This window comes from Leuresthes tenuis, unplaced genomic scaffold (assembly GCF_036924035.1).
Source record: "Leuresthes tenuis unplaced genomic scaffold, fLeuTen1.0.hap1 SCAF_16, whole genome shotgun sequence".
Classification (NCBI taxonomy): Eukaryota; Metazoa; Chordata; class Actinopteri; order Atheriniformes; family Atherinopsidae; genus Leuresthes; species Leuresthes tenuis.
In genome coordinates, this window is record NW_027325370.1 from 15089101 (window position 1) to 15114300 (window position 25200).

The 25200-nt window shown below is 40.5% G+C and overlaps 1 protein-coding gene across 5 annotated transcripts in view; it reads left to right on the forward strand.

Annotated features, from left to right (window-relative positions):
- Positions 1-24851, forward strand: part of agrn (agrin) — a 239818-nt gene extending 214967 nt beyond the window's left edge. For 2 of the 5 annotated variants that reach the window (XM_072366885.1, XM_072366889.1), the window contains 13 exons: positions 233-462; positions 1955-2089; positions 6083-6173; positions 6429-6593; positions 6707-6818; positions 8429-8440; positions 10271-10387; positions 12180-12363; positions 13212-13299; positions 15959-15991; positions 17787-18011; positions 19549-19652; positions 21946-24851. In XM_072366885.1, coding sequence (XP_072222986.1) covers positions 233-462; positions 1955-2089; positions 6083-6173; positions 6429-6593; positions 6707-6818; positions 8429-8440; positions 10271-10387; positions 12180-12363; positions 13212-13299; positions 15959-15991; positions 17787-18011; positions 19549-19652; positions 21946-22106 — 1657 coding nt within the window. In that variant the 3' untranslated portion in view covers positions 22107-24851. The remainder of the gene's footprint in view (positions 1-232; positions 463-1954; positions 2090-6082; positions 6174-6428; positions 6594-6706; positions 6819-8428; positions 8441-10270; positions 10388-12179; positions 12364-13211; positions 13300-15958; positions 15992-17786; positions 18012-19548; positions 19653-21945) is intronic. The other 3 variants (XM_072366887.1, XM_072366886.1, XM_072366888.1) reach the window with 3 other exon arrangements.
- The last annotated feature ends 349 nt before the right edge of the window (positions 24852-25200 follow it).

Consider the following 25200-nt stretch of genomic DNA (forward strand, 5'->3'; position numbering starts at 1 on the left):
ATGATGTCAAACAGCACATACTTGACTCAGCTTGTGTGTATTGTGCTGAATGATTCTTCTGTTTTTTTTTCACTATGGATTTCTTTACTGTAACTAATAGGAAGCTGGGGGACACTGCTGCTTAAACTGTATCAATATCAAGCAGCATATACAATATAAACTTCAGTCTCGCTTCAGTGTTCACCGAGAGTCAATAGTGCAGCAATTACAACTTTCTGTCTCTGCTCTTCAGTGTAAAAGAAAGGACAGGTGTTGACAAAGGTCTGACGGGCTGTATCCGCTTGCTGGATGTCAACAACCGGGTGCTCAACCTTCAGGAACATGGAGGGGACCGTCTTAATGGCAGCAGAGTGGTTGAATGCAGTAACACCTCCTGCGAGCCAAATCCCTGCAAGCATGGCGCTCAATGCCAAGTCAGGGAGGCAGAGAGGTTCCACTGCAAGTGCAGCAAAGGATTCTGGGGTAAGATGGTGACAAAGTGCATTTCATCACCGTCATAGTCATATTGAGATTCCTAGTTTTTAGTGCAGTGAAATATGGAAAAAAAAAGAAGTTTTAATCATATGTCATTTTCAAAATTTTTCGACCACCTTGTATTTTGAATTGTGTTTATTTATATCAGTGTTGCCTTCTCTTTAAGGATTCTCTGTGGACATGCCTTACTCACAAATCCTTCATAAGCTTGACAGCCTAATTTAGCAGCGTAACTCTTGCTCCCATTAGGAGCGCTGGAAGTCATTTTGTAAACACCAAAACCATCAAATCTGTGGGTCCAACTCAAAAAAGAGAGATTAGATGTTGATGCCAAGAACACAGCTTCAGAAAATATAACAAACTTGGAGCAGATTTTCAGTCTTGGGACTATATCTTCTTCCACATCCCTTCCTCCACTTTTTCTATCTTGCTGCTTTTCCGGCAACTAATAATCAGCTAAGAGAGAATGTAGTAAGGAGGAGACACCAATGAAGGTATCACACGGCAGCCTAAACATTTTCAAAGAAAAATTGTATGCTTTAATAGTAAAGGAGTTTATCCTCACATGGGGGAGGTGAGTAGTGATGAAACCAACCCTCATATGAGTTTCCAAAGCCATTATGCTTGAATTTACTTTGTGGATCAATAAGGTATCTCATAACATTTAATTTAAGAAGTGCTTTTATGTTTTGGTATTAAAAGCCTAGAGAAGAAATATGGATAGCCATCTACTCAGGAAGCAATTCTGTGATGAAGTTGTGTTGGTAACATTGCGGAAAATTAATGGAGGTTTGGATCGTGGCCTGCAGGCTTGCATTCAAGGTAATTTTATTATGATGTTAGTTTTAAAAGTGTACAGGGTTGCCGTTGTGTAAGAGAGGGACAGATCATAGAGAGAAGGAAGAGGGAATTATTGGGTGGGGAACGCTGTAGTTACATGGAGAACATGTCAGGATATCCAGAAAAATGAGGGAGGTGAGAATATCGGAGTCGAAAGGAAGAAGAAATAAGAAAAAAGAGCTGTGTTGGGGAAGAAATGAGAGCGGAGGATAAAAGGCAGCTTCAAAAAACGAGAGTGAAGAAAACAGGGGAGCCCTGTGAGCTCAGTGGGGATGGGGTTCATTAAGGCGCTCTCTTCACCACGGGCTCCGACTGCTAAAGTAATGACGGGTGAATTCAGATGGGCTGTGGCAGAGGGCAAAAGCATCATCCGCCAGACGCATGCAAGCTTTTCCCACAGTGTGCATTGGCCTGGAAACTTATCTGCATGGTGGGGAGGCTCTTCACTGTTTAATCTGGATGTGTAATATCTTCAAATCCTATTAGAAAATGACCTCTATTAAACAGGAAATCCTCATACCCGCTTCTCCTCTTCTTCTCACCAGTGTCAGATGAAAGAGAAGAGACAGTGGTTAAAAATGTGGGAATGTCATTGATTGTTTTTTTTTTTCTTTTTGGGTATATATTTGTGTATGCTTAGGTCCAACATGTGCTGACGTTCACGACCCATGCGTGCCCAGCAAGTGCCATGTGACTTCCCAGTGCCAGGCATTGCCAGAGGGAGGATACAAATGCGAGTGTCCCATGGGCCGTGAAGGCAAACACTGTGAGAAAGGTAATCTGACGAAGCATTGAACTGTATCATTCCTCAGTTTTTCTCCCAAGCACCAGCATGTTAGACTAGAGTCAGATAAGTGGACCTTCCTTGATGTTTTGCATATTTTTGTCCTTTACATTCTACATTCTGTGACGAATCCTGAATTGAAGCAGGAGATCAAAAGCAAAAGAGGGGTGAGCCTTCAGAGCTGGCTGAGATGGTGGATGTGTTACAGAACTGAGACAGATGATTGGCCCCGTCGGGCCTTTCACCACATCGACTCAGCAATGCTTGTTAGTAAAGAAGCAGAAGTGAAACTGTAGCCTTTCTCCAATCTCTTCCTCCCTGCCTATCCACCCACAGGTGTTGTGTTCAAACTTGTCTATTGGTACTTAGTTTCACAAGGCAGAGCCAGGCTGCTGCTGTGAAAAAGACCAGATCGTGGCTTACCCGCTTTTGAAGTTCATCATTAACACTTTTGGCAGTGTCGCATTCTGGAGTCTATTTGTGTTTACATGTTGGTGTCCCTGCCTTTGTAGATGCTGGCATGAATGCTTGTAGGAGTTGACTCCTTCTGCTGCAAATTAAAGAGAATAAACTGTCATGTTCTTTCTTAACAAAAGGGAGACATGCACCCTTATGCCCCTAGAAATTTAGAAAAAACAGATGAGAATCGCTTCCATCCAGGCCCTGAGTCTTGAGTTAGCAAGTGATTAAAATAAATTGAGGTGAACTAAAATCAATGCTATGAGAGTGAGAGCGTCTCCCATTCCAAAAGGCTATTTTTACCCAGCAATCAATGAGATGACTAATCGCATCAGTCTTCCATGCCCGTGGTGATTAATGGCAGCATCAGTCAACCAGAGTGTCAGGCCCAGACAGGAGCTCACAGATAAGGAGGCAGCCAGGCGGACGTCCCCTCTGAGGGCTGCACTCAGAACAGTTAAAAAGACAGGTAGCTTAGAGCCCACTCATCAGGAGCCCGAAGGTTAGTGGAGTCATAATATGAAGTGTTTGCATCTGTGTGTGTGCGTATTTCAGTTGAGCTGAGGTTTTCCTTTCAATTCTGCCAGTGTTCGTCCGTCAGCTGGGCACTATAATAATCACAGTCAAGGAGTTTTCTCAAGGGTGCTCCGGTACTACTGAATGACCTACCTTCCTCAGCGCTTTTACACTGTGATAGTGTAAACCATTACAATTTAGAGACGAAAGCAAGACCACTCGGAAATATGAATTGCAGCAGGAGTTACAATTTCAAGTCTTTGTTCTACAGTAACTAAATTTTACAGGTCAGTGATAACTTTTTATCTGTGCGTAAATCTCACACTCTCTGCAAACAACGAACAAGCTGATTGACCAGAAGCTGTTTTTGCTTCACAGAGTCTTTTATCAGGGAAAATGTGCCTTCTGGCTGCTTTACTAACGCCGCTCTTAGTTTTATAGGGTTTTGATGGGATGGGATGCAAACCCTTATGTAGTAACATTCCTTAAATCTAAACAAAATTACCCCAGAGTTTGATAACAGGCCTCAGTAAACAGGTCTGTGAAGCCCTTTTTATTCTGGTCAAAAAATTGATAACACCCACAAGCATCAGGCTCTCCAGTTTAATGTAAAGTGTTTAACGGGCATTGAAATTTCTCTTTTTATTGGCTCCAGCTCAGCTCAACACTGATGTCAATGCAACACATAGTTGCTGACACTAATTTTCATTGACGCTGCTTTAGTGAGGGCAACAAGAATGACGACCGCTCACTTTACAGAAACACATGTTTACCATTTTATTGAATAATTCATTCAGTGCTCTGTGTTAATGCATCTTTCTTTATGAAATAATATATCATGTCAATTGGTGGTTCTGAAAAACCTCAACAACTCAAAAGAAGACAAAAAAGAAAAGATTTTACCAAAATGCAAGACAGCTGGTCGCTCAATCTCAGTCATGATGTTTCGGGCTGATGAACACTCAAAAATGATGAGCTAGTTAATTGAGAAAGCTATGCTTACTAGAAATTCTTGTCCAAAACGACCTGTTGGCAGAACTGTGATGTTGGGTGTGTGAAATCTGCTACCGCACAGGCCTCACAGTTGGCCTCACATGATTTGATGATGCGTAAAAGTGACAAATCCAAAGGGCGCAAATAAAACTTTTGCCAGCTCCATCTTTTCCTACATGGACCATGGAACAGTGGTTACCATGCCATCCAAATGGATCCAAATCCTCTAGTTCAAAGGCTCAATAACTGTTAATCCTTAATCCCTAAAAGAGAAGTGGCATCTTATCTTTGTCAAATGGAGAGGTAGGGTTTATTGATAAAGCGGATTGGGTCATTGTTACCCACAAGAACTGAGGGAATCTTTCTCAGTTACAAGACTGCGTTCAAGATCCGAGATATTCGCAGTCGTTGACTCTGGACATGTCCAACACACAGTTGCTTTGACAAATATGCATCAGTATGTGTAAAACAAAATTTTGTCCCCCGAAGTGTGCTTATATTGCTGAACAACAGTGACAGGTTTTGTTTAAAATACTTTTCTTGCATTTTCATATAATACATTAGTACTTGTCCATGAAGCACACCCCTGTGTGTAACAGCAGTGTTTGCTCAGGCACAAATCTCTGTGAATGAAAACCTCTTCAACCTTTGTGGTCAGTTGTTAGAAACCACTGTTCTACAGTCACTTCGTATATATCTATAAGCCATGTCCAATGATCAGTTTACAGTCTACTGTAGATGAACATCTACAGCCTATCATTTAGCTTGCAAATACAAAGTGACAGCTGATATGACGTCATTGTTTAAAGCAAATAGTTTTTAAGAGTGTTTTTTGATGTTCCGTAACTGTCTTTCTATGACAGCCTGTCTTTCATGCTGTCATAGTTACATGCTGGTCTCATTGGAGCTAGAGGTAGTCTCTTGACCAGTTCGGAATATATTTTTGCCTCCAGAGGACCAAGGATAAACATGCTACTACTGGCAATGTGAAAGGGTTTAATTTGCTTGTTTCAGCAGATGTACTCAGAACTCACTCAAAAAACCTGTTTAAACATATTACTTTTGGTGTAAAAATGGCCGAAGTGTTCCTTTTTTTCTTATACTTGTGGCATTTGAGTTTTAGGGTGCCTACAAAAAGTCCAGCTTGACTAACTTTTCTTTGCCTTCAAGCAAAGTCGCTCGGCTCCTTCTAAGGCTTTGACCTCTAATGTCATATTGATCATGGTTTCAGGGAAAGCTGAGGGTGAAAAAGAAAAAAAATAATCCAAGTTGCTATATGAGAAACTCCACTATCATCTATCTATCGCTGGTAGTGTTCAGTTTAGTAAAGAATTCCTTGTGGGTGCTGGACTATTTTCCTCTCTCTTCCATGGTGCGTGTCATCATCATTAGCAGTCTTCTGCACAATAGTTAATTAGCTTTCTCATCTGCGCCTGCCTTCTCCATCTTGACTCAGCTCTGTTAATCCCAGCCAATTATGAATTGAAGCCTTCTTGCTGGCTGTATAGGTATTTGTTTTAGCTTGTGTGTTTATGTGAGTATCTAGCAAATCATGTGACTCTGAATGATGGTAGTTTTTGCACTATAAACACAAACCTCCAGGTGACGCTTTTTAATTTCAAGCCACTTGTAGAAGGATGGCACAGCGCCTGTCCTAATGACTGCAGGCAGGAAGGCATAGACACGTTGCAAAGACATGAATTAACAAAAAGGCCTGCCAAAATACAATGGCTGCATTATTTCATAGGTCCCAGCTGTGTGTTAAACTCTGCATGACTCAAAATGTTCTTTGTCATACAGTGTCATGCTATGTAATCAGTCTGGCATAAGGATTTTAGAATTTTTTGTTTGAATTTCTATCAAGAGAAAGTCTTAATCCCAAAGGCTATACATACAAATCCATCTCTTTCCCTAATGCTGACACGTCCCTCAAACATGTAGACTATCGCTGAATTTCAATTCTGTCAGCAGCACAAACAGAACCTGAGGTTGAGTCTCATCTCTTTCTTTTTTCAGTGGTGGAGAGGAGAGGGGCTTACATGCCTCAATTCAACAAAAACTCGTACCTGCAGCTGAAAGGACTCCATCTCTATGGCCATGAGCTGCAGTAAGTCTCACTTTGCAGTATGAAACCTACTCAGTGAAGTGTTATAGTGTTGTTTTTTGTAGATAGAGCTTGTTTTGTCCCTAAGGCAAAGAGCAAGGTCAACCTTGATAATGAGAGATACACAAATCAGTAGTTTTTCAATAGAAAGAGTGCACCAAAGCCCAAAAAGAATGCATAATTTGTTATATCTTAGTTAGACACAATAGTCTCAAAATGTGGTGTGTTTACCGGGTTTTGTTTGTGCTTTATCTCCAGTCAAAAACTCAGCATGACGATCGTTTTCATGGCCAATAACTCCAACGGTTTGATCTTCTACAACGGCCAAAAATCTGACGGAAAAGGCGACTTCATTTCTTTGTCCCTAAACAATGGGATCTTGGAGTTTCGCTATGACCTTGGAAAAGGACCAGCTATTATCAGGTTACAGAAGAATTTCAGAAACAGATTAAAGGACATACCAATCACTGCAACTATGGAATTGTATAAGCTTACTTTGCCTCATCTATGGTTACATTTGTGTGTGTGTTATTTAGGAGTAAGAAGCCAATCCAGCTGAATGTGTGGAACACTGTCAATCTGGAGCGCTCCCAACGCAAAGGAGAGATCATGGTTAACCAGAAGGACCGTGTCATGGGAGAGTCAGCAGTAAGATACAGCAAGCTGACAAGCGTCTGCTTATGGCCATCTTGCTTTTAGCATGCAGGGCCATTGGACCCATGCCATGCTTAGCCTTGCTTCAGCCTGTGTATATCATCTACAAGATCATATCTCATCAACCCTCCAATCTTAAGCTTTAGTGCTCCTATATGCCCTTGTAACGGTACTCCAAGCTACCCACTTAAGCTGAAACTGTAAACACTCTCCCTTTGCTGTGGTGTTCCACACGGTTTCATAACGTGTGCTTTTGCAGGCTTGTTTTACTGAAAATGTGCCTCTTCAAACAGCCATAGAGGCAAAAGGAAGAGCTTCAAATGTAGAAGGCCAGTTTGATAAGCTGTCTTAATGTTGTAATTGCACTTTTTTTTTATTTAACTCTCAGCCTTTCATCTTACTGACTTCCTGGAGATAAAACTTGCATACAGAAATCAAAAGCAGCCGTTACTGCTGGTATACAGTCAGTTTTATAAATTCAGCCTTTGCTGTGGTGTCTGGGGAGGTGGAGGCAGATAAGGGAGATATTGGCGGCAAGAGGAGCATAATGAAACTCTTGAGTCCAATGCCTAGACCAATAAAGCAGGTATATGCTTCTTAGTGAAGATGATCTAATAGTTTGATAAGTCTTTAAGTTATCCAATTATATTCAACAGTGTATTTCGTGATTATGAACACGCACTCTGTCAGCTCCATCTTCTTCTATAAGATGCAACAGCCTCCTTTTTTGTCTCACTGCTCAGTCCCTCCCCCACTGCCTCCCATCGTCTGTATGGTAATTGTGTTTTACTCCAGCTACAGAGGCTGAAAATCTTATTAAAAGAAGAGAGCAAAGAAAAAGCAAAGATGTGTGGGGGAGCAGGGTGTACACATGGGATGAGCTGAGACTAGTTATGGAGCACTATACAGAGACCCTATCCAGTGTGGCGCTCAGCTAATTCTCTTCTATTTCAGCTTAAAAAAACAGTGGGGAGTTGCAGTATGCCTCTCTCAGAGAAACCCACAGGACACGTACAGCAACATATATGAATACATTTCGCTTTCTGGGAGCAATCCTTATATCAAAGACTCCTCAATCGGCCAGAGTAATGTAATGCAAACTTAAAAGGTACAAATAGGAGAAGTAAAAATCTACTTTAATACCTCCTATTTAATGGCAGCAGTCTGTAAATGAGGTTGGGTTAAGTGGCACTATTCACAGTCTCTGATCCATTCGATTTTTTTTTTCTTTTCATTTTTCTCTAAATGGCTCCATCTGCCTCATGCATGGCCTTCTTAGACACACGTCTTATTTGCATTCACTCTTGCACAGCTTTTGATTGTATATGCACTGTATATAATACAAAATGCATTACTCACATTTCTTATGCTTTAATTTTCCGTGCTTGCGTCGTTTTCCTGTGCTACCCAGGAACTATTTTAAAGCTCTTACTGATGTGTATATATGTACTCATGAGGTAATATGTGAATGCGTGTTTGGTAAGCTTTTGCACCTGCCTTGCTCTGCATGCTTCTTTGTGCACAGACACATACTAGTCTTCCCCTAATAACTCTCTTCCTCCTTATTTTCTTTCCTTCTCTATGATGTGCTGTCTGGAAATAAGAAATCACGCAAGGTAATGAGACAAATCCCTGTCACAACTTAGCCCCGTGTTTCATTTGAGCCACTCACTGCGTCCTCTCACCTCCATCTCTCCATGCAACAACAGCACTGAAGAAAATGGCTACTTCTGCAGAGCTGCGGGCACCTTTGAAAGTGCCAGATCTGTAGAAAAACGATGCCATTTCATAAGCTCATACATGCACACATAGCACCGAGGAGGAGATGCTCTCAAGGAGCACGGTTTGGCTTTCACCTCGGTCCATCTGCTGCGAGGGTGGAAGGGGGTGGGAAGGTGGGAGGGAAAAGAGGCAGTCATTTTTGAGACGACCATTGTTTTCAAGCAACAAAGAGACGTCTTCATTAGTCCTGCGTAGGCGGGGATATCACGCCGGTGCCTCGTGCATCTCGAAAAGTGAGAGCGAGGAGGATATATACCGTAGGAGATGATGAGGTGCTAAGCCAAGCCAGGCTGTTCTTTTGTCATCTGCTCTCACTTGTGTTGCACACAGGAACAATCCCCCATAATCACATAAACTCGCTCTTTGACCCACTCACTTGCCCATAACAACACACAACAAACCTCACTGTACACCACCAACGACGTCTATAGAACCAGCTGCCCTCCGTTAGTAGGTTCATATTGTTACCTGTTTGAAAAAAAAACATAACAGGATCTACCATTTCATTGCATGAAATTTCACTAAGTCATAGAAAAGTAACTTTGCTCAAATTCCACCACATAGTGTAAGCTCTCAGACATGATGAGAAACCATAGGAGCATCTCTGACTTTAGCTGTGGAGTGAGTATTGCAGAACTGTAATGTTTGCATAAAGAGCCTGAGGTGGGAAACTTTGCCCCACACTTGATGTCACTTCATGGCAAAGCCTGGAGGCATCATCCACAACTGGGTCCCGCAGATTTTGCCAAAGTCCTTGCCATTTCCCTGTTGGAAGCAGCTCAAGGTGCAGTGACAGAGCCTCAGGCTTCAGCTAAGCGCCGCTGCCTCCTGCACTCCAAATCCCATCCTGAATAAAAGCAGAGCCAATGCCAGCTTGCCTGTTTATTTGTCCCCTTCCGTCGTTTTTTTTTCCCAGCAATTAACTCCATTTTACCCTTTTGGCAATTACTACCCTACGTAAAGTGAAGGTAATTGATTCCCTCCTTTTGAAGTAGTTCGGCTCTTCTGTGCAACGGAGGCAAGCATCACCTTTGCTAATGCAAAGCAACTGTCCCCAAGGTTTGGTGGAAAGAATCGAATTTCATAGCCACCTGATGCGAATGAATTGCAATTAATGTGTCTCCTCACTCATCTGTTTGAAAGGTCGAGCTTATAATCAGTCATTCATTAGAGATGTCTATGAAGAACTATCCGTATAGCAAGTCCAGCCTACTCCTGTTTTTCTTTTGTAGTCTCTCTTTATGGCACACAGGCGATAATTGACCACTTTCTCTGCGAGACAGAAATCAGTTGTGTGGTAACGTGTACTGTATTGATGTAGAGGAAAGACATGAAAGGGCAGTTAAAGATTCTGCCGGCTACAATATAGATGTTTATGGGGTTCATGTAGAAGACTATTACATGTCTGCAAATGTGGTATAAGGCTATTAAACTCAGTCTGGATATAATAAGTGAAGGGTTACAACTTATCTCGGGCTCCTTGAACATAAACACATAATAACTTTCACTATCTCAAAACCATAAAACATGTCCAAAGTATGTATAGAATGTATTAAAGTGATTTTTTTTTTTTGAGAATACATGTGAAGCTTTTTTTTTTTTTTTTTTTTCAAGTTTGCACTCCTCTGGCTCATCAGCTGAAATCTGTTTGTGTGTCTCATCAGGAGGGGCACTTTAATCTCAACCTGAAAGAGTCTCTCTTTGTTGGTGGAGTTCCTGACTACAGCAAGCTGCCAAAAGTAGCTGCGCTCACAGAGGGCTTCAAGGGAACGATCCAAAAGGTAAAAAGTTTGCGAGCTACTATTCCTAACAGTATTTTTATACAAGTTCTGCTTTTGGGTGCTATGTTAGTTCAATGACTCGGGGCTCTTGAGCCATAATGAAGCAAAGTCAAGTGATAAGTGATTAGCTGTCCTGCTGACAAACCACAGACCGTCATCTTAGTCATTTTCCGTTATAAGCTCACGCTCTGACGAGAAGTGGCTCTGCTCATTTGGCTTAACATGCGCTAATAATAGAATGCCCGTTTTGAGGTCCCTCCATTTGGCTATTCTCAGATCTTTCCCTGACAGCTTTCCAGTTTTTTATCCTCCACTTTCCAGCAAAAAGCTCATCTCTGAGTGCCAAAAATAACTCATTAGAACAAAGGCTGGTGTTGGTGCTCACACAAACTTGTCATTAGTTATTTTCAGCAAACTTTCTCTTGACAGTTTCCAGCTTATGAAAAGCTAAATGTGGTGTTTGTCATACTTGGCCTCCAGGGAATAGTTAATTATGAGGAAGACAGTATGTATTTGCATTTTGATGGACTTTTTAACTGGTATTGTGCATCGACACCTACTGTCTTAGGCACTTTTTTGTGTGTTGACAGTGTGGAATTCATCTTCAAAGGAACACGTTAAACTAAATCTACAGCTTCACTCTAACCTCTTTATTTGTCCTTAGGATGTTTTTGATATTTTAATTTAAAGATCCTTCGGAAGAAAACTCAAAAGCCTTAAACTAGATGCCTTTTTTGGATAACAATCAAAACCCTAAAGATAAAAATTCTAAATGTTCTGCTATGGGGAGAAAATGCAAACTGATGATTTTAACAACAAATGCAGTTCAACAAAGCTAACAGACATAAACGATGAGAACTGTGTCGTGACGGCAACCCACCAAACAGAGGTCTAACACAGTTTATTCTGTACTTAGAATATTACATAAACGGAAGGAATTTATGAGATAATATTGTTTTGGTGCATAAATTTGCATGTAGCCTATGAAAACCTTGCCAGTATGTTAAAGTGAGATTTTTAAATTGAGCTGTAACAAACAATTGTCTCTGTCATCTTAACCAAACAAGAGTATGTAGAATATAGTACATTCACATGTCTCCATACATAAACAATCAATTTAGGTTATTTCACAACATATTTTTCTCTTTCAGGTTTTGTTTTTGCATTGACTTGGAGTCCCTGAGTTACAATCAGGATTAGGCATCATTTGAACAGTTGAACAAGTTGAAGAACATTAGTAGAAAAATTCATGGTGTAAACATGTAGGGTTATAGCAAAATAGTTAATTTGCATCCATAATACCTTGACAGATATGAAAAATCATTACAAACAAGAGCGCACAAACAAAACAGGAGAATAAACATGAAAATAAATCAATGCATTAAAAATTATTTGCAATTTGACTTCAAAGAGAAATGATTAAGACTTAAAACTGAATTATTAGAGGCTTTAAAGGAATGCTTCAGTGATTTGGGACTTGAAGGCATCAAATTAAACCAAGAGGAATCTAAATCAAAGGAATAAAGGCAGACATCTTCTGAGATGTCCCAACTTTTATTGTCCAGCATGTGTTAAACCTCAAAGACTCAAAAAGCAACCGACAGCAAAATAGGAAGAATGTCACTGTGTGATAAATTCCTGAATGTTTCTAGGTTTCAGTGCAGACCTTTTTTTTCTATTATTTGCTTGAATGTCTCCAATACTCAAGCCAAAACTGGGATGACATCTGACCTTTAATTTATTCACAAAATCATTCAAGTGCCCCTTTTCACCCTGTGTCTCCTGTTTCCAGATTCTGCTGATGAGTACACCCATCCTCAGGGAGGAGAACGCCCTGAACTCCAGCAACGTAGTCATGTTCCAGGGCCACCCATGTTCCCAGGAACCCTGCCAGAACGGCGGACGCTGCAACCCCGAGCTGGAAACCTATGAGTGTGCTTGCCCACTTGGTTTCTCAGGAGAAAACTGTCAGAACAGTGAGTCTTATAATCTCACTTGTAGGCATTTCAAGTTTGTTTTTGCTGGTGCAAGTCAATGAATGACAGAATATCGGTGCTTAAGAACTCATCCTATTCCAGTTTTAAGGACCAGTTTGACTGGTCTTTTCATAAGCCAGCAGCTAACAGTAATTGTTCGACTGAGACCACCTTATTGTGGTAGTGTGTAGCTGCACCGAATCCTTGTAACAGCATAAATAGTTCAATTTCCTCGTCTAAGATTATCTGGTTTTGCTTTAAAAGGATACGTGGTATTTTGGCTGCTTTTAAAGCCTAGTATAAGTGGGATTGAAATCAGCAATGCTTCATGTAATACAGCTTGATCTTGGCTCAATGGAGGGTAAAATATGAGCCTCAATTTACCTCCTCTTAAGACCTTCATTACCGTTGTGTTCTTTCTATGCAAGATAATATAGATATTACGCATGTGACGTCTCTTTTATGTCAGTGCTGTTATGTATTGATTTCAAAGTAAAGCTACTGTTATGGAAATGATTAAATGTGTCAGTTGAATATTCACGAAATGAAAGGGGTTGCACATCCCTTTCATCATCTTCATGTTACCCTGCCAGACTTGCACTCACTCTGGCCCAATCTGTCTCACATACTCAGTCACTGCTTCCACCATTAACCTTGTGCATGTGGTCGGTTGTCCCTTTTACGTTAATTAAACACAGCCGACCCCCCCCCCCCCACCCTCCCCTCCCAACCCATTTGCTCACACCCCATCGCCTGAGGCTTGGATAACCAAACCCTTACTCTTATTGATTGATGTGAGCTCATCTTCTGAGAAATCCTCATTCCTCACCCTGCCCCCTCTTTCACAGCTATCCATGAGAAGTCCGCTGGAGAGACCGAAGCCATCGCCTTTGACGGACGAACATTCATTGAGTACCACAATGCTGTTACAAAGAGGTAAGCAAGAGGACAAATGGAACATCGTCATCTTTTCAGCTTCATCAAGCATCTCCATTGTTATGGCTATTAGCCAAATAACCCTTCCGTCTATACATTTCCTCCCTTCGTAGGCTGTGATGACAGTGTTGATGATATCATCAGTGGTAGGCCTTCAGGGTGAACAAGGCACTTTGTTAATAGCTCAGCCTCCATGTCTGTGGTTCATTTTAGTTTTTGACAGAAATTCACTAATTAGCGAGACAGTTAACAATTACAGTCTTGCCCTAAGGACGCTCAGTTCAGTCTGTGGTCCAGGGCATAGCGCCTGCTGGACAATAAGCACACACACACACGATTAAATGTCTTAGCATATTTTGAACGCATCAGTGACTGTTTTTTATCTAACTCGGGTCCAAAGATGTGTCAGCTGCGATTTTTTTCAACACAAGAAACAGGGAAAAGATGAAAACGCAACTGTAAAATGGTTGGTGGAACAAAACAAAAACAACCTCAAGAAAGCCTCTCCCTTATAGGGAGCTGATGAAACATTTTTTTGCTTTTCCATCCATACACAAGCCCGGCAAAAGCGCGCCTCCAGGTTTGCGTAATCAGAAATGTTTATGCGATGAACCTGAAACGACATCAAGCATATGATTATATATCTCACAGCTCTTCACACAAACACTCCAAGGTGTGAAAACTAGGCCACAGCCTGCAGATAGCCACGCTCCCTTGGAGATGCACAGCTCACACCAACTGTGAAACAAGTGGCAGGCAAATTCTGTCAGTTACACGTCTTAATGTGCATCTTTCCTGTTTGTCCATGGTGTCAGCGTCCCTTTGTCCTGTCCTTCAATCTGACCTTCCTTGTCGTTGTCCACACCTGTCTTTGTCTCATGTAAATGTCCTTCACTGTCTTTCCTTTTCATTCAAGCCAACTGACCAATGAGATCCCAGAGTAAGTAGACTTAAAGACTGGGTGTTTGCCCAGTTTCAAATCAAGCCCAACTAACAGCAACAAAAAAATCCATTTTTGATAGTTAACCCAAATGAAAAGATTAAAGTACATTCGGTTTGCAGTCTTAATTTCCATACAGAAATTATCTCTGACTGTTAAAGTCAGATTTCACATTACATATTACATTCCCATAATTTAGTTTGACAGCTTTTATTATTTTGAACACATTTGCAAAGTCATAAGGTCATATCTTTTTTATTTTTCCAGAGCAAAGGGAAGCATGAATGTGTGCATGTTAAGCATTGTGCTCAACCAAAGAAAATGAATTGCTGTACCAAGAATGTGCAATAATTTACGCATGGTTGTAACTCGTTCATAAACAAAATGAATTGCTGTGCACTTCACGGAATTAAGTGTTTTGTGGGAAAATTAATTAGACCCCTCTAAAACTGCAAGAGGATGATATACTAAATACCCTTTAACCTAGTTACTGGGCTCTGTGAGGTTCCTGCTTGGAAAACCCTTGGTCATGAGTTAGTTACTCAGATTTGATTTTTTTTCTTCCCGCTCATTAGCTCGGTAAGTAACCTCTTTTTAAAAAGTCCCACTAAGCGGTGCCATAGATTTCAGCTCAAATTAAGGTGACTGGATTCAGCCCAGAGTTCCAATCTACACAAGGGTTTCTGTCATTTCATTTTTGCCAGATCTCAAACTGTAATTGTGAATAATTATATAGTCGGCTGTGCTGAATGGCTGTGACATGTTAATCACAGATTTATCTCCCTTTGTAGATTAGACCTCCAATTGAGATCTCCCCACAGTGTGTAGCCATGGGCATCAATCTCACTTAGCAGGAGGGGACAGTGGTCCTTGGAGCCAGACTGTCAAAGGTTTAATAGATGTCACAGTCACTAAGAGCCACAATAAGTGTGAATCTAAGAGCAATGGTGCAGCACCAATCAATTTAGCTTGATTTAATTTTGTAAAGAAAATGAATACATTTCTTCTGGGGCCATTAAGTGCTGGGAAGGCTAAAATGTCAGACTTTCACCTTGGAGTGATGTTTCTGTTACTGTTCTCAGCAGCCTCGGATCTCTCCTCCTTCACCTCTGTGCCCGTATCGCAGAGCTCAGCTCGATTCGCTCAAGCCCCATTATTTCAGTGACAAATAATATCTGGCCTTGACTTTTCACTGATTCGGCACTTGACCCCATTTTTTGACAACTGCCCAGTTTTATTTATCCACTGCTTTCATTTCTACAGAGAAGGTAATTGCTGCAGCGTGCAGCACCATAAATATAAAGGATTTGTTCAATAATTGGATGCTGACTTAAAGTAGGATTTGTACCCATGTTGACATTGACCATGAATGTACTTAATCTTAATGCTCACATTTTAAAAATGCTTGATCCCAAGGCATTTTGGTGCATCCGTCATGATCTAAGTGGTTCCCCTGAGAACCTCTTTTCATGGTTGTGGTGTTATCAGGGTTAAGCTAAACACTTCCTATGATCACACAACAGTAGTTATCGACTCTTGACATTGTCGATGTTGTAGTAGAGCAGATAAGTTATGCTTTTTGCAGCTCTGGGTCTTAGCTAGACCTCTGTGAGTCACTTAGAGGGCTCACAACACCCTACTCCCTTCCCCTCCCTTTCTCCTTGTGGCCTGTTTGCGCTTACACTGCATGCCGTTGACTTTCTCCCCTGCTCCCTTAAGTCCTGAGTCTCTGGAGAACCCATCTGACCAGAGGTGAGTCTCTCAAAGCTTTCAAACTTTGGTACAGTCTGCTTGTATCTTACTTTTAGTAGTATCTATTTGTTCCCTCCCTCCTCTCCAGACAACCCCTCCTTGACCTCTCACAGGGCTTCTCCACAGAGACGACAATGTTCTCAAAAGTGAGACAGTTGCCGATACTAAAAGCCTATGCATATGATTGAATTATTTCTGAAATTCAGAACTCCGATAACAGTACAAAACCAACCAGTCCTGCAGCCCCTTTACAACAACTGTCCTTTGTCATGACTTTTGTTTTATTCTAATCACTACTGCCACCTAGAGTTGAAACAAAGGTTTTCACTTTAAGGAGTTAACTACATATACGATGTAGACAAAGACCCTTCAGTTTCCAAAACGAAACCGCATCCCACCAGAAATCTATGAAGTCACTGGTGTATATAAGATTTAGAATGCTGTGTCAGTGTTGTTTTATTCATGATATAGTCTGCTCTTTTAATAACCTTGACCTTATCACTGACAAGCCGTTCCGATGGAGATTTATTGGGCCCTGTAAGCTCTTTGAGAGTTTGCCAGGAGGAGGTTTACTGAGCAACTTTTTTTTTTCTTCCCCTTTAGGTGAAGAAAAAAAAATCCGATGCTCTAAAATCATACTTTTTTGTTGTTGTTTACCTCAGCGGCTTTAGTTAATCATTGCGGTTGATCTTTCTATAAGCTATGCATGTTTTTGAAAGAGAAAATCAAATTAAATTCTGGATTTTTATCTATTTTTTCTGCTGAGGTGAACCTGCATTACTGTTGGCTTGAGCTGTCAAAGTTTCCATGCCTCCGAAGCTAAATATCATTGTGTTGCTTCTTTTTTTTTATCTAGCTCATTATTTAATAGAAGAGTCTGTCCTCCAGGTTGAGGGAGAAGTGCCATACTCAGCTTCTTTTTTATCCCCTTCTATCCTGTCCTGTTTGCACTCCCATATGCTTGCCTGTTTGCTATGCTGATTGCTTTGTCTTGTCGTTTGTCTCGTCTAATCTTTGTCTCCAACTTTGTACTGCTGTTATTTTGTTTCCTCCACATCACTTGTTCTTTTCTGTATGTGTCTTCACCCTATCTTTGTATTTGTGCTAGATACCCATTGAAGATGGTAGAATTAATCCTTTTGGGCAGAAGAACAAATAGTTGGACAGAAACTGACAAATTAATTTCAGATTATGATTGTTTGGATGTCGACTGGACTCCCAGATAAGTTTTGTGAGTGTATTTGAATGCAGGAATGGTTATGCAATGGCCTTGGTGAGTGTTCATACATATGGGCACATTGCTGTGTAGACTTATCTCACACAGTGGTGACAATGGTTTATGGTGCCTTTTTAGAAAAGATGGAATTCTTCTAGTTTCTGCAGCCAAATCGTCCCTGCAGCTGTAGCAGTCAAGAGAGACACAAAATCAAACAGCTGCCTAAACAACACACAATGAGCAGCAGTGCGGTACAGGCTCTGTAGGATTTACTAAAGCAAATATCAGAACAGCCTCCCGCTACTCTGAAACTTGGTCTGCATCCTGATTTTCCCCAAAAAATCACTCCAACTGTTAAAATGATACTGCAGAGCCCAAGCTACAAACATTTTTGAGTAAAAACATGAAAAAAGAAACATCTGTCATCCTTAAATCATGGACAGTGTTTGAAATTGCCTCATATGTGCAACTACAAATATGTGGCGTCAGCTATGCCGAGGATTAGTACTCTTTTTTTTTTTTTTTTTTTTTTTTTTCTTAAATGAATTTTACTAACTGGTGTACTTTCTGTCCTCCTAGTGAGAAGGCTCTGCTGGTGAACAAATTTGAGTTGAGCATCCGGACCGAGGCGACCCAGGGCCTGGTGCTTTGGAGCGGGAAGGGAGTGGAGCGCTCAGACTACATTGCTTTGGCCATCGTGGACGGGCGCATTCAAATGACTTACGACCTGGGCTCTAAGCCTGTGGTGCTGCGCTCCTCTGTGCGTGTCAACACTAACAGCTGGATACGCATCAAGGCCAGCAGGTAAGAAAGGAGATGACAGGTAACTGGGGATCAGCAGTTAAAACCTTTACAGTTAGACCAGGATTAGACTTAATCCATATTTGTATCTGTGTTGCTGCACACTGTTTGATGTTTGCATGAATTTCGCTGCTACTGAGTGATTCTTAGGTCTGAGATGACTCTGATTAGTTTCAGATTAAGGTTATTTTCATGCCTGGTCACGCATTAGGTTGACATATGCAGACACGGTAGTCAAGACACAGCTTAGGCATGGTAATAAATGTCCTAAAAGGAAGAACATGCTGTAACATCCCAACATGTTTGGCACAATACAGAAAATGTGGGCAGGAGTTAAATTTAAAAAATAGAATGAATTCAAAATAGTATCCATACTTCCACATTCGCTACATACATGCAGTATACTCACTGTTCTCATTGTTACATGGATGGAGTGAGTCACTGTTTGATAGTTATACAAGTAAGGCATCAGAATGAGGATTAAAAAACATTTGTAAAAAAAAGGAAAATCTAAATATGATACGATATAGAAATAAACAGAAATAACAGACAAAAACAAGGTCATCCTATAGGATTCCGGCTTTGGCTTCAGGTTTGATGTGTGGTAATTGGATCCAATATGTGAGAACAGTGTCAGTGGGGATGCTGTTTTCAAGAATGACTGCCAAGATGATGCCCTTAGCATGTCATCTGACACTGTGTTGTGTACTGTACGCTCTCCCGTTCTGAACTAAAACTACAGTTGATTTAGTCTCTTTTCATAATTCAATGCTAACTTGCAGCATTTGTATACACGTATACATAAATGATGAATAACTCATGTGCTGGACACAGTTATAAAGGCTTAAACATTGTTGCTTATGCATGATAGATGGAAAATCACCGTAGAAGTGGGAAAACACAAAGCATACAATACTTTTGGTCCCACAGGGATGTCATGTTAATGAATTTCTTCATTAGAAACAAATTAACAGCCTGAAAATCTAAAGGACAATTTAACACCCTCCGTATGCTCTTTGCTTTATCGCTGCTGAACATTCGCTTCCAACGCTACGCTGAGAATGGACAAACTGGCGATAATTGGATTCATTTCATCATTTACGGCAGGAATAATCGATCCTCGAAAGGCCGCTACTTTCATTTCAAACAGGGATTTGGCCAAATCTCTCCTTAGGCTTACAGGGATAACACAGGAAAGGCTGTAAAATGGCATCATTTGAATGTTGATGATGGTGGAAATCAAAGCAAAATAGATATCGGTGTTTGTGGCTTGCTTTGAGTGACACTCTCTCTGTTGGAGACTTTCTTTAGTGGGTTCAATTTGCAAATTTGTTCAAAATTCTAAAGTCTAACATTGTGCACCAAGGCGCCACCTAAACTGAATGAAGGTCTTTCTGTTCACCAGCCATATTTAGAATGCTTCTTTGCAAAGACAGTTATGTTACTTGATGTTTCTGATTAGAGAGAACTACAATTTACAGCTATTCACTCTCAGACATCCCCCTAACTGCATCTCTCTCTTTTTCTTTCTCCTTCTCAGAGCACTTCGAGACGGCTCTTTACAGGTTGGCAATGAGGCAGCGGTAACAGGGTCATCGCCCTTGGCAGCCACACAGCTGGATACAGATGGAGCACTTTGGTTAGGTGGGTGCCCACACGTGCGTTTGAAAAGACTTTCATTCACACTTGAAAATGTCTTTGAAAATACCATTTATCAAGCCACGAGAATGTTAATCAATGTGCGGTACTTCTTCATTCCAACTACAAGCAGAAGGGTGCCAAATATGAGCAATAAACACATTGGCATTTCAGAGAAGGAGGAAAGTCTAGCAAGGAAAAATCATTGCAGTTTGCACCCAAAAAAAGAGCCTATTCAGGTATTAAGGTGAGAAATGAAAGCCTATCTGAGTACCTCAAAAGTTGCCTGCTCTCCTGAATTGAAAATGACCAAAGTCAGCCTGTTATCTACCTCAAGTTCAATTTAGTATGAACTTGGCTCAGAGAAATAGTATTTGAAAGAACACACACAACCAGCTGGATTGAAGGAAATAACATTGAGGATGGGGAGACAAAATAAAGTCTGACTGTTCCTCGAAATGCACAGTGCACAGCGGAATAAAGGCAAGTTGAAGAGGAGAAGCAGCATGAGTGACATTTAAGAGACTCGCTGCATGTAGAGGTGCACTCAGGTACACGTATACAACCACACACAAGGGAGGCAGTGCAGTGGAACAGGTGCTGAGCGAGCCTTGCAGCAAGAATATATAATCCTCACACAGCCCTCCCGTCATGAGCCCTTCTTCTTTTTAAATCCCTCTTTCACCGTTCATCATTAATTCATCCGTTACTCGCATGAAATTAGCCCTGTCGACTCCTGATTCGGAGGCACGCAATCCGATTAATGGGGACAAGGACAGGGGATGTAAAGAGCTCAACACGAATAAGAACTTGCAGTCCAACAAAACAGGGAATAGAAGGAGAGGTGGGGGAAAATTAGGTGTGACGGCAGCCATGTAAAACATAAAAAACTTTAAAACTAGGCTCAGTAAAGGCAGATTTCAGAGAGTTCTGAATAAAGACATCTAATGCTAATTTAGCAAAAAATGTGAAAATGTTGGGTGTAATGGCTTAAAAGCGTAACTTATAACACCATCTACAGGTTAAAGAAGCTCACCTCACCCCTCACAATTTGGACATTAAGTCCCCACAAAATACATTATGAGACAAGGTAGTTTTTTCCTATCAAAAGAAGTTTAGATGAGTTGAATAAGAAATGGGCAAAAGGAAGGGAAGGTAAAATAAAAAAGTGGAATATATACAAAGGGCCTAAACATTTGCTTTTAGGGACAAGTCTTACATACAATTTTACAGTCCTGTATAGACATGTATGAAAATACATTCATCTTTCTTACAAACTTGGAAGTTGGTTTTGGTTTTGCCGCCTTTACTCTTCAACGCAGCAGTTTTCTTGTAATTTCTTTAAGGACTTTTCAGGAATAATTATCCAGACTTCTCGAAGAACATTCCAAAGCTCCTCTTTGGGTTCTTGAGCAGTAATTGGATCCACTGATAGGCCAGATATATTTGGAGTCCTGTGTGACGTCTTTGCTGAAGCAATGTCCAAAAAAAACAACTTTGAAAGGCCTTTAGAACATGTGCAGAACTATTGCTAAAGATCCCTTTAAAATAAATGTTTGTTGATTGAAATTAGTGTCAAATTTGGTAAGTGGGCCCCTTAACGTGAGATGAACATGTGGCAGTGTAGTTGGCACACAAACGGGAGCAGCCAAAGACAAGCGCAGCACCCTTAAGAAGTCAAACTTAAATAAAACCCTGTCACATCTGGGAACCTCAGGACAGTGAGCACTTAGCACCAAAGATGGAAACAAATTAGAATGACCATGAGTATGTTTGGTATTCATCGTTGTACATGACACCACCTTTCATTGTAGCACATGAGATTTTCATGCACTGTCAAATGAAAAGAAATGTCTGTTCTCTCTGTCTGAGCTGAGTTTTCCCTGACTGGTCTTCTCTTTGATCGGGGCGATTTGAAAAAGAAACCTATCATGTCCATCAGCTGGCATCGTGATGGGAAATATCAAAGCCTTTAAAACACCCAAAAACCAAGTTATCGCTTTGGTAGTTTGTACCCAAAATATTACCAAATTTTCAGGTTTGACATGTTCTGACGTTCAATGAATAGAATGCTCCGGGTGTTTTTACACAAACTGTCAGTTTACTAATCAAACAATGGATTTCTCTGAGAGATAAATGAGAAATTATCTTTGGATTGGGCTTTTCTATGGGGGCAAACAGTTTAGCTAGCTTCAGTTTGCAGTGATTATTCTCAGGTTCAAGTTGCAAGTCCCTTGATAAGTTTATGTGCTGTTGCTGGTTCACAATCATGTTACCTTCTGCGTCTCTCCCTCCTCAGGTGGCCTGGAAGAGCTGGCAGCAGCCCGTCGGTTGCCCAAGGCTTACAGCACTGGCTTTGTTGGCTGCATCAAGGACGTGGTGGTCGATGGTGTGGAGCTCCACCTTGTGGAGGACGCCTTAAACAGTCCTAAAATATTACACTGTTCCGCCGCCAAATAACCAGCCAGAGACAAAATACTGCAAGAAACGGAAAAAAAACAAGAAACCCTCCCACCCGCTCCCTCCATAGCGCCCATGTCTCCTGCTGTAATTATTTTCTATTTTTGTATACTTTTCATCGCTTTTTATATGGAAAGAGATTGAATTTGTTGTCTAATTTTTGTTTTATATATTTTGCTTTTTTTTTTATCTGCATCTCCGTACACAGCAAACAATTCCTTTTTTTTTTTTTTGGGCCCATTATTTTTTCAGAAAAGAAGGCATCTCTGTGGAAAACAAGATCTTCTCTTCATGTCAGTTCTGTTTTTAACTTAAAACAAAAACCCATCAACCCTGCTAATTTTTCCTCTCATTACTTGAACACGATGGACCTCGCTGATGATCTCTGGCTACTGCCTTGTCTTGGTGCCATATCTGCCGACCACATTCCCCAAGCATGGCCTATACATCCTTGAATATATAGAAATACATTCCCCCATGAGAGCTGAAACACAAGAGGTGTCGTAGCCCACAGTGTGCGGTTCTTTCATATTGCAGCCAGCTGGCGTAAACAGTGAAAAAAATTCAGCACTGAAGTCCTGTATTCAGTCTATTATATTTTCCTAATATGACTTTTCAAATATCAGTCAAGCTGCTGCAGTGACTAAGTACACAGTCAAAACTACTCGATCAACCCCATCTCACAGCGCCAAAAAAAAAAAAAAAACGAAAAGAAAAGAAAAGAAAAAAACTCTCCATCCGATTCCATCAGAGCCTTTAGTTTTGAAATATGACTCACTAACACTGCAATCCAACGTGATGGAGAGAGCACTGTGTTCCACAGTGACGCCCATATCATTAGTCATAAGTCAAGAAATGAATCATATAAATGTTATAAATATAGATTATATAAATAATACCTGAGACTGTGAATATGTAAGATGGGTTCTCTTTAAAGAGTCGTGCTTCTCATGTACTATTGTGCGTTCTGTTCTACAATCAGCAGATGAACTAATGTTGACCACTATAAATGCATGCACTTCTGCAGTGTTGGTTTGAATCTTTGAATCTGGTTTTTGTTTGTTAATTTACCTTTTTCTTCCAAGAAAAAAAGAAAAGAAAAAAAAAATCTAATTTGAAAAATATCACTGTTTCTGGCTTTTTTCCTTCTTGTTTCCACTGATGTGATTACAGAAAGTGCAGACTTTGGAATTACGTTTTAAGATTGTTTATTCCCTCTATCTTCTTTTTTTTTTTTTTTTCATCGTTTGTGTTTTTCTTGGGAGCAGTTCATTTTACAGGAACTTAAATGGTGCACAAGGGAAGAGTTGTTACCATATCTGACCTTAAGGAGGTGCTGAAAGCAAAGACTGAAGAAAAGGACAGACAGAGAGGATACAAGGACAGATCTTATCATGAGAAGAGCTGCTACTCTTGGGAATGTGCTGTTAAACAACAATCAGTTGTCAACACAAAGACAAAAAGCATCAAATATCTCTGCTTGAGACTTCATTTCATTTTCGTTTTTCACATTCCTGGAGGAACACATTATTTTTTCGGCTGTTGAATGAAAGAGAGAGAAAGAGACTGGTATGTTCTTGTGACCCTTTGAAGCCATAGCAGCCGCAAAAACTGAGAAAAGATACATAATCCTACAGTACTTGCAAGTTAACATAGCAACGCATGGGTTTGTATTACTAGTGCGAATTCTGTAACTTTCAGTGGACTGTTGCGAAGTGGAGTCATCTTTGCTAAATGCAATAAGCTCAAATGACCCACTTAAAGACACTTGTTTTGATATGAGAACCATGGCAATATTCTAAGACAAAATCCTGCCTGTTTGTGGTTGAGTATCAAATGGTCTTATACTTTTTTTTTTTCTAAGTTCTTAATTATGTTTCCTTCCTTAAATCATCAAGCGACCTGTTTTTGTACAGCCCTGCGATTTTAAATTGTAAATTTAGCAAATGTGTGATCTGTGGAGGTTTATGTTTTTAGTAATATACACTGGAGCCATGTCTGACTTGTCTGTTCACCCATAGAATGACATACTTCTGTACATGGGGGAGGGATTACCCTTAAGCTATAACTATGTTGTATGTATTCAAGCTCTCGGTGTCCACACCAGACCAGGAAATCCTTTCTGGTGTCCCAAGACACTTTGATATTCCAGCACTCTTTTAACTATGGACTGGTCTTACTTTAACACACTGTTCTTTGAATTTGACCCACTGAGGTGCGGACACTTAATAATCGAGAGAATCCTGTGTAATTGGATGGACTCAAGAACAAAAAAGACAACTGTAGTCTTTGGTTTTGGGTGGAAACTATGAATTGCCTTAATAACCTGTCACCTTGACTGTGAGCAGGTGACGGACGTCATTCATGTAACTGTTTCCTTACTTTAGCCAGTGTATTAGCCTCATCCCAATAATGTAAATGAGTAATACATAATGATAACTATATTAGTAATAATCCCCATGCATAAAAAAATATCCCAGTGGGCTTCTGCAAATGCTCCATCTGGCTTTTTACAAAGAAAAAAAAATCATCTATTTACTGTTTTTGAACCCGTTTCCTCCTCCCTATTTATGTCTACATGTGGATTATCCTCCATGTCTGACCTCTGTAAACTACTGTCTGACTGCGCAAACCTCGTCAAAGGGCAGTGCACCGAGTAAGAGTGGCATGACCTGAACATTACTAACTTTATGACCTTTGTCTTGTGTTCCTACCACCATGAAATAAAACATCAACCAAATGGAACCCTTTTCCTGTCTGTTTTCCTGTAACTGCTTCCACACATTTCTTGTAGGGATCAGACATAACTGTGCCTCAATGGTACAAATTAGATACTTAGATTGTATAGAGGACAACTGAGCTGTTCCCATGACAACCATCTGTTAATGAAGACTCAGGAGAGAATTTCAAAAGCTAACAAGTGGACTTTTTGTCAAGATTATTTACCCAGATATTGAACTTTAACTATTAGACTCATATGTTTCCTTTCACCAGGAGACAGTTCAATACTAATATGGTGCAATGCATTTGATTGATCTACAAATTAGTACTCATTTAGAGTTTCTATATTCAAGGAGGAAATGGAAGAAAAGAG